The sequence below is a fragment of the Symphalangus syndactylus genome, chromosome Y, assembly GCF_028878055.3.
Source record: "Symphalangus syndactylus isolate Jambi chromosome Y, NHGRI_mSymSyn1-v2.1_pri, whole genome shotgun sequence".
Classification (NCBI taxonomy): Eukaryota; Metazoa; Chordata; class Mammalia; order Primates; family Hylobatidae; genus Symphalangus; species Symphalangus syndactylus.
In genome coordinates this window covers 7,760,627-7,777,746 of record NC_072448.2, presented here as the reverse complement: position 1 = coordinate 7,777,746, position 17,120 = coordinate 7,760,627, and the positions used below count along the sequence as shown (strand labels likewise).

At 52.5% G+C, this 17,120-nt stretch overlaps 1 protein-coding gene across 3 annotated transcripts in view; it reads right to left on the bottom strand.

Annotated features, from left to right (window-relative positions):
* Positions 1–9,069: 9,069 nt before the first annotated feature.
* Positions 9,070–17,120, bottom strand: part of LOC129475916 (granulocyte-macrophage colony-stimulating factor receptor subunit alpha-like) — a 39,702-nt gene continuing 31,651 nt past the window's right edge. For all 3 annotated transcript variants that reach the window (XM_063635487.1, XM_063635488.1, XM_063635486.1), the window contains exons 10-12: positions 16,030–16,126; positions 14,087–14,168; positions 9,070–9,595 (exon numbers count right to left, since the gene is read on the bottom strand). In XM_063635487.1, the coding sequence (XP_063491557.1) occupies positions 9,518–9,595; positions 14,087–14,168; positions 16,030–16,126 (257 nt within the window). In that variant the 3' untranslated portion in view covers positions 9,070–9,517. The remainder of the gene's footprint in view (positions 9,596–14,086; positions 14,169–16,029; positions 16,127–17,120) is intronic.

Here is a 17,120-nt window from a genome sequence, read left to right as displayed (position 1 = left end):
ACCCCTGAAACTCAGACCCAATAAGGATATGGCAGTGGGGAGGGGTGGGGGCTCTCAGAGACCCCCTTGTCTCCCACAGGCTGGGATCCTGGGGTCAGCAGCTTCGTAACCATGAACCTGACTTTCCTTGAAAGAAAGACTCTTTCTTTGAAAACTGTCATGTTCTCGTTCTCATTTTTTTTTTTTTTCCTGCAAGTGTTTCTGTTTGCTATAATTAGAATTCGTGCTAGCTATTCAGGCAGGGTTGGGCAACTTCCTGACATAGTAAATTCAGCCCTGGAGGCGTCAATGCCGGTGTCCAGGGGTTCCTACCTGTGTTTCCTCCCTGTCCCATGGGAAAGGGCACCCAGACAGGGAGGTGGCCCCCGGTCTCAGATGACAGATCTTATTAAAGATATGTTAGTGGCCGGGTGCGGTGGCTCATGCCTGTCATCTCAGCACTTTGGGAGGCCGAGGCGGGCAGATCACTTGAGGTCAAGAGATTGAGACCATCCTGCCCAACATAGTGAAACCCCATCTCTATTAAAAATACAAAAATTAGCCCAGTGTGGTGGTGGGTGCCTGTAATCCCAGCTACTCAGGAGGCTGAGGCAGGAGAATCACTTGAACCCAGGAGGCGGAGGTTGCAGTGAGCAGAGATTGCGCCACTGCACTCCAGCCTGGGCGACAGAGCAAGACTCCATCTCAAAAAAAAAAAAAAAAACAAAGATATCTTAGTGGTCAGGGGTGGTGGCTCACGCCTATAATCCCAGCACTTTGGGAGGCCGATGAGGGCGGATCACCTGAGGTCAGGAGTTTGAGACCAGCCTGGCCAACATGGTGAAACCCCGTCTCTAGTAAAAATTTAAAAATTAGCTGGGCGTGGTGGCAGGTGCCTGTAATCCCAGCTTCTCCCAAGGCTGAGGCAGGAGAATAGTTTGAACCTGGGAGAGAGGTTACAGTGAGCCAGGATGGCGCCACTGCACTCCAGCCAGGGCGATAGAGCAAGACTTCGTCTCAAAAAAAAAAAAAAAATCTTAGTGGTCAGTTGTGGTGGCTCACACCTGTCATCCCACCACTTTAGGAGGCCAATGAGGGCGCATCACCTGAGGTCAGGAGTTCGAGACCAGCCTGGCCAACATGGTGAAACCCGTCTCTAGTAAAAATTTAAAAATTAGCCAAGCGTAGTGGCAGGTGACTGTAATCCCAGCTTCTCCCAAGGCTGAGGCAGGAGAATTGCTTAAACCGGGGAGGCGGAGGTTATAGTGAGCCAGGATGGCGCCACTGCACTCCAGCCTGGTGACAAGAGCAAGCTCTGTCACAAGAAAAAAACAAACCAACAAAAACCCTTAGTAAAGTCCAGCCCTGAATGGGGCATCCACCAACCTGTCCCCGACTTCCCTTTCCAACGCTGAAATCTGTTATTTGTTTACTCAGCACAGGCACTCCCAGACAGCCCTTCCCCTCCCTCTGAATGTATCAAGTCTTCTCTCGTTCTTGGCACCCTTCCCGAATTCCAGCCCAACCTCAGCCCTTCCCTGGAGCCTCCACCTTGCAGCCCGGCTCCTGTTGTTTTTTTTTTTTGTTTTTGAGACGGAGTCTCACTTTGCTTGCTCTGTCGCCCAGGCTGGAGTGCAGTGGTGTGATCTCGGCTCCCTGCAACCTCTGCCCCAGGTTCAGGCGATTCTCCTGCCTCAGCCTCCCAAGTAGCTGGGATTACAGGCACCTGCCACCACACCTGGCTAATTTTTAAATTTTTACTAGAGACGGGGTTTCACCATGTTGGCCAGATGGTCTCGAACTCCTGACCTCAGGTGATCTGCCCTTGTCGGCTTCCCAAACTGCTGGGATGACAGGCGTGAGCCACCACACCTGACCACTAAGATATGTTTTTTTTGTTTTTTTTTTTTTTTTTTGAGACAGAGTCTTGCTCTGTCGCCCAGGCTGGAGTGCAGTGGTGCGATCTCAGCTCCCTGCAACCTCTGCCCCAGGTTCAAGTGATTCTCCTGCCTCAGCCTCCGGAGTAGCTGGGACTACAGGTGCCAGCCACCACGCCCGGCTAATTTTTTCTATTTTTAGTAGACACAGGGTTTCACCGTGTTGGCCAGGCTGGTCTCGAGCTCCTGACCTCAAGTGATCCGCCCACTTTGACCTCCCAAACTGCTGGGATGACAGGTGTAAGCCACAGCGCCCGGCCCTGCCCCGGCTCCTTTTGTCTCTCCTGCTACTCCAGGGTGAGCTGCCTCTCTCCCCACCGCCCCCCAAATTTATGTCCACCTGGAGTCTCAGAACATGACCTTATTTGAGAAGAGGGTTGTTGCTGATATAATTAACTCAAATGAGATTTTCTGGGAGCAGGATGGACCCTAAAGCCAATGACAGGTGTCTTTCTAAGAGACAGGAGAGGAAACACAGACACAGAGGAGAAGGCCACGTGGAGATGGAGGCAGAGACTGGAGTGATGTGGCCACAAGCCCAGGGATGCCTGGAGCCTCCAGGAGCTGGGAGAGGCAGGGAGGACCCTCCCTTAGGGCCTCCAGAGGGAGCGTGGCCCTGAAGAACTTGAATCTCAGACTTCTGGTCTCCACAGCTCTCCTCTCCTACTTCCTCCTCCAGGCTCAGAATTCACATCTTTTTTTTTTTTTTTTTTTTTTTGGAGATGGAGTCTCTTTCTGTCACCAGGCTGGAGTGCAGTGGCGCGATCTCGGCTCACTGCAACCTCCGCCTCCCGGGTTCAAACCATTCTCCTGGCTCAGCCTCCCGAGTAGCTGGGATGACAGGCACCTGCCATCATGTCCAGCTAATTTTTTTTTTTTTTTTTTTGAGACAGAGTCTTGCTCTGTCACCCAGGCTGGAGTGCAGTGGCATGATCTCGGCTCACCTCAACCTCCGCCTCCCAGATTCAAGTGATTTTCCTGCCTCAGCCGCCAGAGTAGCTGGGACTACAGACGCCCGCCACCATGTCTGGCTAATTTTTGTATTTTTAGTAGAGACGGGGTTTCAGCTTCTTGGTCAGGCTGGTCTTGAACTCCTGACCTCAGGCAATCTGCCAGCCTCCCAAAGTGCTGGGATTACAGGCTTGAGCCACCATGCCTGGTGGGGGCCATTTTATGTATTTATGTATGTATGTATATATGTATGTATGTATTTATTTTTGAGACAGTCTTGCTCTGTCGCCCAGGCTGGAATGCAGTGGCACGATCTCGGCTCACTGCAACCTCCGCCTCCCAGGGTTCAAGCAATTCTCCTGCCTCGGCCTCCCGAGTAACTGGGATTACAGGCACCTGCCATCATGTCCAGCTAATTTTTTTTTTTTTTTGAGACGGAGTCTCACTCTGTAGCCCAGGCTGGAGTGCAGTGGCGAGATCTCAGCTCATTGCAACCTCCGCCTCCCGGGTTCATGCCATTCTCCTGCCTCATCCTCCCAAGTAGCTGGGACTACAGGTGCCTGCCACCATGTCTGGCTAATTTTTGTATTTTTAGTAGAGACAGGGTTTCACCATGTTGGTCAGGCTGGTCTTGAACTCCTGACCTGAGGTGATCCACCTGCCTCTGCCTCCCAAAGGGCTGGGACTACAGATGTGAGCCATGCACCCGGCAGGGGTCATTCTGAAAAACTCCTTGGGCTGGTGGCAGAGGAGGGAGGCAATTGGGAATAGCTTCAGAAATTTGCGAGAGGGGTGGCGGCCTTGGCAGGACTCCGGCCTGCACACGGCGGGAGGAACAGAAACAAGGAAATGAGAAGGGGTCGTGGGTGAGTCTGAGAGATAGCACAGATGGGAGACACCTGAAATAGAACCTCCCTAACGCAGCAAGGCATGCACCTGTGTGTGCAGACCCTCGTGTGTGTGCCGCACAGGCCAGGAGCACAGCCGACTTTTTGTTTATTCTTTGAGACGGAGTCTCGCTCTATTGTCCAGGCTGGAGTGCAGTGGCATAATCTCGGCTCGCTGCAAGCTCCGCCTCCCGGGTTCAAGCGATTCTTCTGCCTCAGCTTCCCGAGTAGCTGGGATGACAGGCACCTGCCATCATGTCCAGCTAATTTTTTTTTTTTTTTTTTTGTGGAGATGGAGTCTTGCTCTGTCACCCAGGCTGGAGTGCAGTGTTGAGATCTCGGCTCACTGCTACCTCCGCCTCCCAGCTACTGGGGAGGCTGAGGCAGGAGAATCACTTGAACCCCGGGAGGCGGAGGTAGCAGTCAGCTGAGATCGTGCCACTGCACTCCAGCCTGGGCGACACAGCAAGACTCCGTCTCAAAAAGAAAAAGAAAAAAATGGGCTGCACATGATGGCAGGTGCCTGTAATCCCAGCTACTGGGGAGGCTGAGACAGGAGAATTGCTTGAACCCCGGGAGGCGGAGGTAGCAGTCAGCTGAGATCGTGCCACTGCACTCCAGCCTGGGCGACAGAGCAAGACTCCGTCTCAAAAAGAAAAAGAAAAAAATGAGCTGGACATGATGGCAGGTGCCTGTAATCCCAGCTACTGGGGAGGCTGAGACAGGAGAATTGCTTGAACACCGGGAGGCGGAGGTAGCAGTCAGCTGAGATCGTGCCACTGCACTCCAGCCTGGGCGACACAGCAAGACTCCGTCTCAAAAAGAAAAAGAAAAAAATGGGCTGCACATGATGGCAGGTGCCTGTAATCCCAGCTACTTGGGAGGCTGAGGCATCCCTTGTGAGGATGTTGAGGGGTGCACAGTGGTCAGGTAAGTGGGATGGGACCTGGCTTTGGTTAACCTTCCTCTGGGGTTCTGTCTGCTGCTCTTCCCCAGCCTGGGTGATGGCTGGAGACCTCAGGTCTCCCTCCGGTGATGCAGCCCTCCTGTGTGCCTGCTGCAGCAACCTCAGGCCTTGCCAATCTCTGTGCCAGAGGCCGCACCTTGATCATAATATCCTATCCCCCAGTCCTGGAGGTCATGAATCTGAGATCAAGATGTCTCAGTGTCGGGCCAGGTGTGATGGCTCACTCCTGTAATCCCAGCACTTTGGGAGGCCTAGGTGGATGGATCATGAGATCAGGAGTTCAGGACAAGCCTGGCCAACATGGTGAAACCCTGTCTCTATTAAAAAATACAAAAATTAGCCAGGCATGGTGGCGGGTGCCTGTAATCCCAGCTACTGGGGGAGGCTGAGGCAGGAGAATGGCTTGAACCCCGGAGGCAGAGGTTGCAGTGAGCTGAGATCGTGCCACCACACGCCAGCCTGTGTGACAGAGCAAGACTCCGTCTCAAAAAAAAAAAAAAAAGAAAAGAAAACAAACAAAAAAAAAGGTGTCTCAGGGTTGAGCTCCCTCTGGAGGCCCTAGGGGAAGATCCTTCCTGCCTCTCTCAGCTCCTGGGGGCTCCAGGCGTCCCTGGGCTTGTGGCCACATCACTGCAGTCTCTGCCTCCATCTCCACGTGGCCTTCTCCTCTGCGTCTGTGTCTCCTCTTCTGTGTCTTAGAAGGACACCTGTCTTTGCCTTTACCATCCACCCCCCTCCAGAACGATCTCATCTCCAGATCCTTTACTTAACGACATCTACAAAGACCCCTTTGCCGTGAAAGAGGCATTTTCAGAGGTTCCAAGGATTGGGATGTGAACATCCTTCGGGGAGGCATAGTGAGCCAACCACTCTCCCCTGGCCCCTCTATCCCCCGCCACACCCTTTATCGTCCGTGATGTCCCAGCCCATCCAGCCTGCATTTGCCTGGGGTGAATTAAACTGGGAGTAGTCAGCCGGGCACGGAGGCTCACGCCTGTAATCCCAGCACTTTGGGAGGCCGAGGCGGGTGGATCACGAGGTCAGGAGATCGAGACCAGCCTGGGAAACACGGTGAAACTCCGTCTCTGCAAAAATACGAAAAATGAGCCGGGCATGGTGGCGGGCGCCTGTGATCCCAGCCACTCAGGAGGCTGAGACAGGAGAATCGCTTGAACCCGGGAGGTGGAGGTTGCAGTGAGCCCAAATCACACCACTGCACTCCAGCCTGGGTGACAGCGAGACTCCATCTCAAAAAACAACAATTAAAAAAAGAAATCTCAGAGACTCAGCCCCACTCTGGGTGACAGAGCGAGACTCCATCTCAAAAAAAAAACAAAAAAAAGAAATCTCAAAGAGTCAGCCCCACTTCCCCAGGGATCCCAGGAGTGAGGGGGCTGCAGACCCTGCGACCGGATGCGTTTTCGCTGGGAAAGTTCGCCAGGAAAGCCCCACGTCTCAGGGGAATTCCACGGGCAATACTGGGGTCACGGAAACCAGGCCTGCCTGGGTTGGACAGTAAAGGCTGCCCGGAACCAGGAACTAGCCCCACAGGCCCCTGCAACACCCTCCTAGGGATGGTGTCGCTGAGACCTTCCATGGCCAGTGGGTCTCTCACACTGCGTGCTGACTCTTTGCTCTTACCCTGGCTTCTAAGAGGGTGGACGTGCAGGTCTGTCCCGGGAAAATGAGGCACCCTCCAGCCCCCCACCCTCCCCCCACCATGAGGCTGACTCCTGGTTCCCGGCTCCTGCAATGTGGCTGGTTCTGCCACTGCTCAGAGCCACCCAGGGCAGGGGCCACGGTTCCTGGCAGTTGCAAAACTGACCCACTTCTGTCTGAACTTCACATACCGTCCCCTGGGGTACTGTTCAAAGGGGTCATGGGGATGAGGGGCTCCAACTATGCTCAGTTTTATTTATTTATTTACTTTTTGAGATGGAGCCTCACTCTGTTGCCAGGCTGGAGGGCAGTGGTGTGATCTCGGCTCACTGCAAGCTCTGCCTCCCGGGTTCAAGCGACTCTCCTGCCTCAGCCTCCTGAGTAGCTGGGATCACAAGCACCCACCACCACGCCCGGCTAATTGTTGTATTTTTAGTAGAGACGGGGTTTCACCGTGTTGGTCAGGCTGGTCTCGAACTCCTGACCTCGTGATCTGCCCGCCTCGGCCTCCCAAAGTGCTGGGATTACAAGCGTGAGCCACCGCGCCTGGCAAAATACAGCTTTTTGGTAACTGTACTGGGTTGAATGGTGTCCGCCCCCCACAAAATTCACATCCATCTGTGAATAGGATCTTAATTGGAAATAGGATCTTAATTGGAAATAGGGTCTTTGCAGATGTCATTAAGGGATCTGAAGATGAGAACATGCTGGATTAGGGTGGGCTCCAAATGCAATGACAGGTGTCCTTCTAAGAGGCAGAAGAGGAGACACAGACACAGAGGAGAAGGCCATGTGGAGATGGAGGCAGAGACTGGAGTGATGCGGCCACAAGCCCAGGGATGCCTGGAGCCCCCAGGAGCTGGGAGAGGCAGGAAGAATCCTCTTCTAGGGCCTCCAGAAGGAACTGGATACAATTGTAGTGGGTTGAACTATAGTCCGCTCAAAAGCTCCATCTGCATCCCTTACCCGCCAGAACCTGTGGATGGGACCTTATTTGGAAATAAAGGTCTTTGAAGATGTCATTAAGTGAAGGATCTGGAGATGAGATCATCCTGGATTAGGGTGGGTCCTTAATGCGATGACAGGTGTCCTTCTAAGAGACAGAATAGGAGACACAGACACAGAGGAGAAGGCCACGTGGAGATGGAGGCAGAGACTGGAGTGATGCAGCCACAAGCCCAGGGACGCCTGGAGACCCCAGGAGCTGGGAGGGGCGGGAAGGACCCTCCCCCGGGGCCTCTGGAGGAAGCTCCACCGTGAGACACCTTGACCTCACACTCCTGGTCTCCAGGATGGCAGAAGGATGAAGCTCTGTGGTTGCCATTCTCTACCTTGTTATCATTCACTACAACCACTTCGAGGCGTCCCCAACCTCCTCCTGCACACGCTGTGATCTCTGCCTTCTCAGAACCCGCCGGCCACAGAAACAGTCTCAAACTGACTTCCCAGGCTTTGATAGTTTTATTATTATTTATTTTTAAATTTTATGTATGTATGTATGTGTGTATTTATGTATTCTTTATGTATTTATTTATTTATTTCGAGGTGGAGTTTTGCTCTTGTCGCCCAGGCTGGAGGGCAGTGGCGTGATCTCGGCTCACTGCAAGCTCCGCCTCCCGGGTTCCAGCGATTCTCCTGCCTCAGCCTCCCTGAGTAGCTGGGATGACAGGCACCTGCCACCACGCCCGGCTAATTTTTTGTATTTTAGTAGAGACGGAGTTTCTCCATGTTGGCCAGGCTGGTCTCAAACTCCTGACTTCGTGATCCACCTGCCTTGGCCTCCCAGAGTGCTGAGATTAGAGCTGTGAGCCACCGCTGCCGACCAATTAAGGGGACTTTAAACAGAAGGACATGTCAAACAAGGTCATGCGTTGATTGGTTGATTGGTTGATTACAACTGTGAAGAGAAACTCTTGGGATCTAACCTTGTATTTCCTCTAGGAGGTAATGGCTCTGTATTTGTTCTTCCAACGTTTGCAGGAAATCTGTGGGCTGTAGCTGCCATGTAGAATGAGAATTGCTTATATGTATCATACTGTCATGCACCATACAAACCTAGGCCTCTTTTTTCTTTTTTGAGACACAGTCTCACTCTGTCGCCCAGGCTGGAGTGCAGTGGCGCAGTCTTGGCTCACTGCAAGCTCCGCCTCCCGGGTTCACACCATTCTCCTGCCTCAGCCTCCCGAGTAGCTGGGACTACAGGCACCCGCCACCGCGCCTAGCTAATTTTTTTATATTTTTAGTAGAGATGGGGTTTCACCGTGTTAGCCAGGATGGTCTCGATCTCCTGACCTCGTGATCCACCCGCCTCGGCCTCCCAAAGTGCTGGGATGACAGCCGTGAGCACCTATGCCTCTTTTTCATTCCACCCCAAGGGAGGGCCACAGCCTCTCTTCCTCCTCCTTTGGGTATTTTCCAGACCCTGAGTCTAGACCTTGGATCTCTCTCAGGCTCGTCTGGGTCCCACCACCCCCACCCCACCCACTCCTAGGTAAAACCAGAAAGCAGCAAAGGTAGACAGCTCCCATGGGGGAAGGAGCAAGCTGGGACGTCAGCTTACCAATGGTAAAGGCTTTAAATGGAGGCAAGTCAGCCGGGGGTGGTGGCTCACGCCTGTAATCCCAGCATGTCGGGAGGCTGAGGTGGGTGGATCACACGAGGTCAGGAATTCGAGACCAGCCTGACCAGGTTTTTATTACTTATTATTTATTATTATTATTTGTTTTGAGATGCAATCTTGCTCTGTCACCCAGGTTGGTGTGCAATGGCGCGATCTTGGCTCGCTGCAACCTCCGCCTCACGGGTTCAAGTAATTCTCCTGCCTCAGCCTCCCGAGTAGCTGGGATGATGGGCATCCGCCACCGCACCTGGGTAAATTTCTGCATTTTTAGTCCAGATGGGGTTTCACCATGTTGGTCAGGCTGGTCTTGAACTCCTGACCTCAGGTGATCTGCCCACCTTGGCCTCCCAAAGTGCTGGGATTACAGGCGTGAGTCACCGCGCCTGGCCCCAAATATCATGTTTTTAAATAAAAACATAGAAAATTATATAAAGGCTCACAGCATCATCAACAAGAAAACAGTTCCCCAGTGTCACGGAGGCGGAGATGTCCACGCCATTCCTACACCCTCTGGGTCTCAGGTAATTTCCTTCACGGTCAAGACCTCTTCGCGGTAGCCTTTCCCTTCCTCTGGGGTGAATTCCTCCCAGATGATCTGAGAAAAAGGAGGATTCAGGCTGTCAGATCTTCACGAGCTCAGCCTGGGACTCAGTGGGCTGTGTTCATTTTCTTTTCCTCCCTCGAGACGGAGTCTCACTCTGTTGCCTAGGCTGGAGTACAGTGGTGTGATCTCAGCTCTCTGCAACCTCGGCCTCCTGGGTTGAAGTGATTCTCCTGCCTCAGCCTCTCAAGTGACTGGGATTATAGGTGCCCACCACCACAAATTTGACTGATTAGATGAGGCCCACCCTTCCCCTATATACCTTCGACTGATTAGATGAGGCCCACCCTTCCCATATATACCTTCAGCTGATTAGATGAGGCCCACCCTTCCCCCATATACCCTCGACTGATTAGATGAGGCCCACCCTTCCTCCTATATACCTTTGACTGATTAGATGAGGCCCACCCTTCCCCCTTTAGACTTTTGACTGGTTAGATGAGGCCCACCCTTCCCCTCTATAGCTTCAACTGGTTAGATGAGGCCCACCCTTCCCTCTTTAGACTTTTGACCCATTGGATGAGGCCCACTCTTCCCTATATACCTTCAACTGATTAGATGAGGCCCACCCTTCCCGCTTTAGACCTTTGACTGATTAGATGAGGCCCACCCTTCCCCCTTTAGACTTTTGACCGATTAGATGAGGCCCACCCTTCCCCCTTTAGACCTTTGACTGATGAGGCCCACCCTTCCCCCTTTAGCTGCCACAGGCTAAATTTTGTATTTTCAGTAGAGATGGGGTTTCACCATGTTGGCCAGGCTGGTCTCGAAGTCCTGACCTCGAGGTGATCCACTCTCCTTGGCTTCCCAAAGTGCTGGAATGACAGGCGTGAGCCACTGCGCCTGGCCAGGGGCTTTTCCTGGGGTAAAGATCTGAGACAGATCCACTTATGTGGCCTCATAGTTGACGATGAACAGGGTGGCCTTTGGAAGAGCTTGTGAGTGTGAAACCTGGGCAGGGTACAGCAGGTGCTAAGCCCCTGGGGCCGACGGAGCTCAGAGAAGGGATGGTTGAAGCCTGAAGCTGTCATCCTGGCACCTCGACGTGGGGGACCCCTAGGGGTCAGTGGAAAGTGGGTGCCAGGGAGGAGGCTGGCGCGGGGGTGGAAGGTAACGGAATGACAGATGGCTGGGTCTAGGACGGGGGTGTGCAAGGGGCAACTGGGGGGATGTTAACTATGTGGCAGGGAACAGGGCGCTGGGGACAGCCCTGGGCTGGAACTGGAGTTCCCCATGGGAGAAAGATACAGCCCCTGAGCTGGAGAGAGGTGGCTGGGAGAGGGGCACCCACGGGGTCTTGGGATGCAGGTCACGCAGATCCCTCACCCTTAGTCACCCTCTCTGGAGTCTTGCTGTTGAGCCTCTCTCTCTTGGTCTCTCTGCCTCTTTTCTCTGTCTCTCTCTCTCTGTCTCTCTTTCCTCCCCATCTCACCATCTTCCACCCCCATCTTTGGGTTTCTCTCTATCTCCATCTTCCTGTGTGTACCTCTTTTGGGTTCAGTCTCTCTGTTTCCCTTTCATCTCTTGCTCTCTGTCTCAGATACCTGGCAGTAATGACATGTCCCCTGACTGGGCTACAGTCCCCAATTATTGAATCAAACCCTGACTCAGGGGCTGCTACGAAGGTGCTTTGTAGATGTCAAGTTCACAATCAACTGATTTCCAGGAAAAGAGATTGGACTGGAGAATGTGAGTGGGCTTTATCTAATCAGTCAAAGGTCTAAAGGAGGTGGGCCTCATCTAATCAGTTGAAGGCCTAAAGGGAGAGGGTGGGCCTCATCTAATCAGTTGAGTCTAAAGGGTAAGGGTGGCCCTTATCTAATTAATAAGCTGAAGGTCTAAAGGGGAAGGGAAGGTCTAAAGGGGAAGGGTGGGCTTCATCTAATCAGTTGAAGGTCTAAAGGGGAAGGGAAGGTCTAAAGGGGAAGGGTGGGCTTCATCTAATCAGTTGAAGGTCTAAAGGGGAAAGGTGGGCTTCATCTAATCAATCGAAGGTATAAAGGGGAATGGTGGGCTTCATCTAATCAGTCGAAGGTATAAATGGGGAGAGTGGGCCTCATCTAATCAGTCAAAAGTCTAAAGGGGGAAAGGTGGACCTCATCTAATTAATAAGTTGAAGGTCTAAAGGGGAAGGCTGGGCTTCATCTAATCAGCCAAAGGTCTAAATAGGGAGAGTGGGCCTCATCTAATCAGTTGAAAGTCTAAAGGGTAAGGGTGGGCCTTATCTAATTAATAAGTTGAAGTTATAAAGGGGAAGGCTGGGCTTCATCTAATCAGTTGAAGGTCTAAAGGGGCAGGGTGGGTCTCATCTAATCAGTCAAAGGTCTAAAGGGGGAAGGGTGGGCCTTATCTAATCATTCAAAAGTCTAAAGTGGGAAGGGTGGGCCTCATCTAATCAGTCGAAGGTCTAAACGAGGAGAGTGGGCCTCATCTAATGAGTTGAAAGTCTAAAGGGTAAGGGTAGGCCTTGTCTAATTAATAAGCTGATGGTCTAAAGGGGAAGGGTGGGCTTCATCTAATCAGTTGAAGGTCTAAAGAGGAAGGGTGGGCCTCATATAATCAGTCAAAGGTGTAAAGGGGGAAGAGTGGGCTTCACCTAATCAGTCGAAGGTCTAAAGGGGAAGGGTGGGCCTGGCCTAATCAGTTGAAGGTCTAGAGGGGAAGGGTGGGCTCCATCTAATCAGTTGAAGGTCTAAAGGGGAAGGCTGGGTCTCGTCTAATCAGTTGAAGGTCTAAAGGGGGAAGGGTGGGCCTCATCTAATCAGTCAAAAGCCTAAAAGTGGCTGGGCACAGTGGCTCATGCCTGTAATCCCAGCACTCTGGGAGGCCAAGGTGGGCGGAGCACCTGAGGTCAGAAGTTCAAGACCGGCCTGGCCATGGTGAAACCCAATCTCTATTAAAAATACAAAAAATTAGCTGGGCGCGGTGGTGTGAGCCTGTAATCCTAGCTACTCGCCAGGCTGAGACAGGAGAATCCCTTGAACCTGGAAGGCAGAGGTTGCAGTTAGCCAAAATTGCGCTACTGCAGTCCAGCCTGGGCAACAAGAGCGAAACTCCATCCCCCAAAAAAAAACAAGTCTAAAGGGGAAAGGTGGGCCTCAACTAATCAGTCGAAGGTCTAAAGGGGAAGGGTGGGCCTCATCCAATCAGTCGAAGGTCTAAAGGGGAAGGGTGGGCCTCAACTAATCAGTCGAAGGTCTAAAGGGGAAGGGTGGGCCTCATCCAATCAGTCGAAGGTCTAAAGGGGGAAGGGTGGGCCTCATCCAATCAGTCGAAGGTATAAAGTGGGAAGGGTGGGCCTCATCTAATCAGTCGAAGGTCTAAAGGATAAAAGCTGAGGTTCCCTGGACAAGAGTTTTATTTCCTTTTTAAAAATTTCATCTCCTACTCTGAGAATGCAGGACGGTTCTGCCTCTGGGATGTAGCATGAGCCCTGACCTGACTTTCCAGCCTGCCCGCCTACTGCAACATAAGACGCAGTCCCTGAGCTGGAGAGAGGTGGGTGGGAGAGGAGCACCAATGGGGTCTCGGGGTGCAGGTCACATGGTTCCTCGCCCTTGTTCACCCTCTCTGGGCTCTCGCTGAGTCTAAGTCCCACTCCTCTGTCTTCCCTGTCTCTCTCCGTGTCTCTGTGTCTCTTTTCTCTGCCTCCCTCTCTGTCTCTTTCCTCCCTCCGTCTCTCTCTTCCACTCCCATCCCTTGGTCTGTCTCTTTCTGTCACTCTCTCTCTCTCTCTTCTTCCCCTCTCCGTGTCCACCTATGTCTCTCTGTTTCTCCCTCTGTCTGTCTTTTTCTCTTTGTCCCTGTCTCTATCTCTCCTTCTCCGTCTCTCTCTTTTTCTGTCTCTGTGTCTCTCTGTGTTTGTCTCTCTCCCCTCTCTGTGCCTCTGCTCTTCTCTGTCTCTCTCCTCTCCCTGCTGTGGTTGTTTTTTTGTTTTGTTTTGTTTTTGATACAGAGTTTTGCTCTTGTTGCCCAGGTTAGAGTGCAATGGCGCGATCTCGGCTCACTGCAACCTCCGCCTCCTGGGTTCAAGTGATTCTTCTGCCTCAGCCTCCAGAGTAGGTGGGATTACAGGCGTGCACCACCACACCCGGCTAATTTTTTGTATTTTTAGCAGAGATGGGGTTTCACAATGTTGGCCAGGCTGGTCTCGAACTTCTGACCTCATGTGATCCACCTGCCTCACCCTCCCAAAGTGCTGGGATGACAGGTGTGAGCCACCGTGCCCGGCCCTCTCTACCATCTTCTCCTCCTTTTTTTGACCACTACCCTGCCTCAATTTCTCCTGCTGGACCTCACAGATACGACCCTGACCCCAATCCGGGAGAAGGCCCAGGAACGGGATACAGATTCCAGCCACATCCATGGCGACGCTGCAGTCGCAGCTGGTGGAGAAGCAAGATGGTCGACACTCAGAGGCTGTGTCCCATGTTCCCCACTACCCTCTTTCCATCCCAGGTCACTGCTCCGCCCACCCCTACCTACCTCATCTTCCACCTCATGGTTATCATTCAGTTTGTCTTTGATCTGTGGAACTGGCGGGAACAGTCGCTGTACCCTAAGGAACCTGAGACACAGAGAAAAAGTGTGAAGAGAACGAACCCCAGGTCACCAGAGTTCCTTCCATCAACGCCCTGTGCCGAGGGATGCTGTGTGCGGGCTATCTGTGCTCAACTGCGCAAAACAACTTCACTAAGAATCACCAAGTGACGAAAATCTTAAGGAACCAGGCCAGGCGCAGTGGCTCACGCCTGTAATGCCAACATTCTGGGAGGCCGAGGCGGGTGGATCACTTGAGGTCAGGAGTTCGAGACCAGCCTGGCCAACATGGTGAAACCCCGTCTCTACTAAAAATACAAAAATTAGCTGAGTATCGTGGTGCATGCCTGTAATCCCAGCTATTCAGGAGGCTGAGGCAGGAGAATCGCTTGAACCCGGAAGGTGGAGGTTGCAGTGAGCCGAGATCACATCACTGCACTCCAGTCTGGGTGACAGACCAAGATTCCATCTCGAAAAAAAAAAAAAAAAATCACCAAATGACAAAAATCTTAAGGAACTAGGCCAGGTATGGTGGCTCACACCTGTCATCCCAGCACTTTGGGAGGCTGAGGCGGGTGGATCAATTGAGGTCAAGTGTTCGAGACCAGCCTGGCTAAGATGGTGAAACCCCATCTCTACTAAAAATACAAAAATTAGCTGGGTATCGTGGTGCACGCCTGTAATCCCAGCTATTCAGAAGGCTGAGGCTGTGGGCAACTTCAGGGAGTCTGAGGTCACTGGTGTTGAAGGGCTGAGCTCCAGAGGGGAAACGTCTGCCTTGATCCCACCAGCCTTGAAGAGCGTGGCTTCTGGGTTGGAGGTGTTTTTTTGTTAGTTTTGAGACAGAGTCTTGCCCTGTCGCCCAGGCTGGAGTGCAGTGGTGCAATCTCGGCTCACTGCAAGCTCCGCCTCCTGGGTTCACGCCATTCTCCTGCCTCAGCCTCCCGAGTAGCTGGGACTACAGGTGCCCGCCACCTCGCTCGGCTAATTTTTTGTATTTTTAGTAGAGACGGGGTTTCACCGTGTTAGCCAGGATGGTCTCGATCTCCCGACCTCGTGATCCACCCGCCTTGGTTTCCCAAAGTGCTGGGATTACAGGCGTGAGCCACCACACCTGGCCCATTTGGTGATTCTTAGTGTGTATCTGTGTGGTCCCTGAATCCAATGACAGATGCCCTTCTAAGAGGCAGAAGAGGAGACACAGACACAGAGGAGGAGGCCACGTGGAGACGGAGGCAGAGATGGCAGTGATGTGGCCACAAGCCCAGGGATGCAGGGAGCCTCCAGAAGCTGGGAAAGGCAGAAACGATCGTCCCTTAGAGGCGAAGCCACAGGAGACAGGAAGATACCTCCTTTGTGCCCGCAGCTGAGCTCTAGAGGCATCTCACGTCCAGCAAAAAGGTGGGGTCCCAAGCAAGTTCTCCGTATTACTGAATGGGTCATGGAACCACCAGGTAGATTTGCAGGCTGTGTTTCTCTCTTTTTATTTATTATCATTTTTTTTTTGAGACAGAGTTTCGCTCTTGTTGCCCAGGCTGGAGTGCAACGGCGTGATCTCGGCTCACTGCAACCTCCGCCTCCCGGGTTCAAGCGATTCTCCTGCCTCAGCCTCCCGAGTAGCTGGGATGAGAGGCGCCCGCCACCACGCCCAGCTAATTTTGTATTTTTAATAGAGACGGGGTTTCTCCACATTGGTCAGGGTGGTCTCGAACTTCTGACCTCAGGAGATCCGCCCGCCTCGGCCTCCCAAAGTGCTGGGATGACAGGCGTGAGCCGCTGCGCCCGGCCAAGGCTGTTTCTCTTTCACAGAGACAGAGACTTTGGAGAAAGCGCTTTGCTCCCGGCCTGGCCTGTTTGCCTGGGGGAGGCCCAGGTGTTTCACAGATTACCTTTTAAAGAGGAAGCCGAGGACGATGCCACAGACAAGGGTTCCCAGGATCAGGAGCACGTAAGTGTACACAGAGCTGAGGTTTCTGTCGTCAGAGCCTAGAGAGACACACAGGTTTGCGTCTGCGGTGAATCACTGACGGACGTGTGAAAGGAAATTAAATCTCTTGGGGTGTCCAAATGCATTTAGCCAAAGGGAACAGTCAAGCTGGGAACTGGGTAGAGTAAACCTGCCTCCCTCTTTTTGGTTCCTAAGTAAGATGGCTCTGAGATGAAAGGCGACCTGCCTGCTGCATGTTTTGCCCACGAGGAAATCTGTGGTGAGCTGTTAAAACTTCGCCACCATGGGCCGGACGCAGTGACTCATGCCTGTAATCCCAGCACTTTGGGAGGCTGAGGAAGACAGATCACTTGAGGTCAGGAGTTCGAGACCAGCCTAGGCAACATGGTGAAACCCCATCTCCACTAAAAACACAAAAATTGGGCCAGGCACGGTGGCTCACACCTGTCATCCCAGCACTTTGGGAGGCTGAGGCAGGTGCATCATCTGAGGTCAGGAGTTCAAGACCAGCCTCACTAACATGGTGAAACCCCGTCTCTACTAAAAAAAATACAAAATTAGCCAGGCGTGGTGGCATGCACCTGTAATCCTAGCTACTCGGGAGTCTGAGGCAGGAGAATCTCTTGAACCCGGGAGGCAGAGGTTGCAGTGAGCCGAGATCGTGCCATTGCACTCCAGCCTGGGAGACAGAGTGAGAATTTGTCTCAAAATAAATAAATAAATAAATAAATAAAATAATAAATAAAATGGCCAAGTGTGATGCATGCCTGTAATCCCAGCTACTCAGGAGGCTGAGGCAGGCGAATCACTTGAACCCGGGAGGCGGAGGTTGCGGTGAGCCGAGATCGTGCCATTGCACTCCAGCCTGGGTGACAGAGTGAAACTCCATCTCAAAATAAATAAATAAAAATAAATAAAAATACAAAAATTGGCCAAGCGTGATGCATGCCTGTAATCCCAGCTACTCAGGAGGCTGAGGCAGCAGAATTGCTTGAACCCGGGAGGTGGAGGTTGCAGTGAGCCGAGATCGTG